The sequence below is a fragment of the Salpingoeca rosetta genome, assembly GCF_000188695.1.
Source record: "Salpingoeca rosetta unplaced genomic scaffold supercont1.19, whole genome shotgun sequence".
NCBI lineage: Eukaryota > Choanoflagellata > Craspedida > Salpingoecidae > Salpingoeca > Salpingoeca rosetta.
Window position 1 is genome coordinate 400,358 of NW_004754915.1, and position 1,976 is coordinate 402,333.

Sequence of the window (1,976 nt, forward strand, 5' to 3'; positions counted from 1 at the left end):
ACACATAGACACACAGACACACAGACAGACACAGACACACAGACACACAGACACACAGACACACAGACACACAGACACACGTACGCAGCCATGCTTGCTGCCTCTGATACGGCGCTTGCAAGCCGCTGGTGGGCAGATGCGAGCGACATCCCGGACGCTGTTGTTGCAATCGATGAACGGCTCGGTGGCTCCTCCTCTGTGCATGCGAACGTGTATGTTTGAACGATATGCGTGAGCGGACGAGGCAGCACAAAACACGCCACAGAGTGTAACGGCACAAAGACGATTCACCACTGGCAGATGCTGCGGTGCCCAGTCCGTGCATGAGTTTGCGGCTTCACCTATCACAATCACAATCACTACAACCGCGACGACGACCACCACGAGCAGCACCTGGCGTTGATGGGAAGTAGAACTCCTCGATGCGTTTCGCCAAACTGGATGATCGTGGAGGAAGGTGTACGGTCAATCAGATCGGCCACAGCAGTTAAGTAGCAAATTACACGAGAGGCAGTGGTCGTGTGACATCAAGCGAAAGAAGACACAGACACACGCACACAGACACAGACACGCAGACACAGACACAGACACAGACACAGACACAGACACAGACACACACACACACACACACACACACAACACACACACACACACACACACACACACACACACACACACACACACACACACACACACACACACACACGGGAGACGACACTCACTTGTGCGAGACCTGCAGGGAGGCTGGGGCGCAGTTGATTTCGACGTGTTGCATGACCTTCATACCGGCTACGGGCGGCTGCAGCTGCGCAAAGTAGCGGAAGAAGAGATCACGATCAAATGGAGGGAGTGCGTTTGGTCCCGTGTACCGTCCAAGCGCAACAGGATATCTGCAGGGGTACACGCGATGAGCACAAGGGTGAGGGGAGGCGGTAAAGATGCGACGTTTAGGTCGCCGAGGGACACCGAAGCAGTCAAAACACGATGAACACCGTATCATGCGAGCACTCGAACAGCACATGCACAATACACCCACACAGACGCACACATAGACACACACACACACACACCACATAGACACACACACACCACATAGACACACACACGCACACACACACACAATCTCTCTGTGTCTGTACTTCTCGTTGGGAAGGCGGTTGTGGATGGTGATGTCAGAGAGATTGAGTTCATTTGTGCCGGCGCCATTGTCGTGCGTGTCCCTGCAAGCAAAACATGAAGCGAGGCATGGATGCACGTGGTCAGGCACACGTGCACACACACACACACATATACGTGCGATGCTTGCATGCACAGAGGAGATGACTTCAAACAGATGTGCAACACTGGATATATGTGCCACTGTGTACGCACGAGAGGAACATGAAGCCTTGAATGTTCTGTTCGATAATTTCTTGGTGATTCGATGCAGGGCTACTGTCACGCAGCGTCCAGTTCCACGTGTCAATTGTGCCCTCGGCAATCGACATGCTGTCAAGATCCTGCAAATTGCGTGCGTTGTTTGTGATGTGATGTGATTGCGCGAGTGCGTACAGATGTGTCAGGGTTAGTGTGGGCAGCACAGTCAATCACCACAACTCAAAGCTCAGTGCAAACATACATACATACATACATACATACATACATACATACATACATACATACATACATACATACATACATACATACATGCATACACACACACACACACCTCTTCGTAGCTCTTGAGGGTGGATCCCATGTATCGTTCGCGCAGTGCGTGGATGTGTGAGCCGAGATTCAGCCGAAGCGTATCCAGCACGTCCTTTGCCGCCGCCCAGTCCTGCCGTTTGGGAACATGGGCATGGAGAACGTACGCATTACAGGAGGCGTGGATGGCGATGTAGTGGGGGACTATCGCGGGGAAGCACAAGCACAAGAACGACACACAAACGCATGCTCACCCACACGCACACACACGCGTACTCGCACACACACAC

General features: G+C 52.6%; 1 protein-coding gene across 1 annotated transcript in view; it reads right to left on the reverse strand.

The window, feature by feature from the left end:
* The window catches only part of PTSG_07834 (uncharacterized protein), a gene marked incomplete at both ends in the record, with an annotated part of 15,447 nt that overhangs the window by 3,136 nt on the left and 10,335 nt on the right, over positions 1–1,976 (reverse strand). Inside the window, 6 exons of the mRNA XM_004991581.1 lie at positions 85–196; positions 394–437; positions 723–890; positions 1,140–1,220; positions 1,372–1,499; positions 1,709–1,819. Of these exons, the coding sequence (XP_004991638.1) occupies positions 85–196; positions 394–437; positions 723–890; positions 1,140–1,220; positions 1,372–1,499; positions 1,709–1,819 (644 nt within the window). The remainder of the gene's footprint in view (positions 1–84; positions 197–393; positions 438–722; positions 891–1,139; positions 1,221–1,371; positions 1,500–1,708; positions 1,820–1,976) is intronic.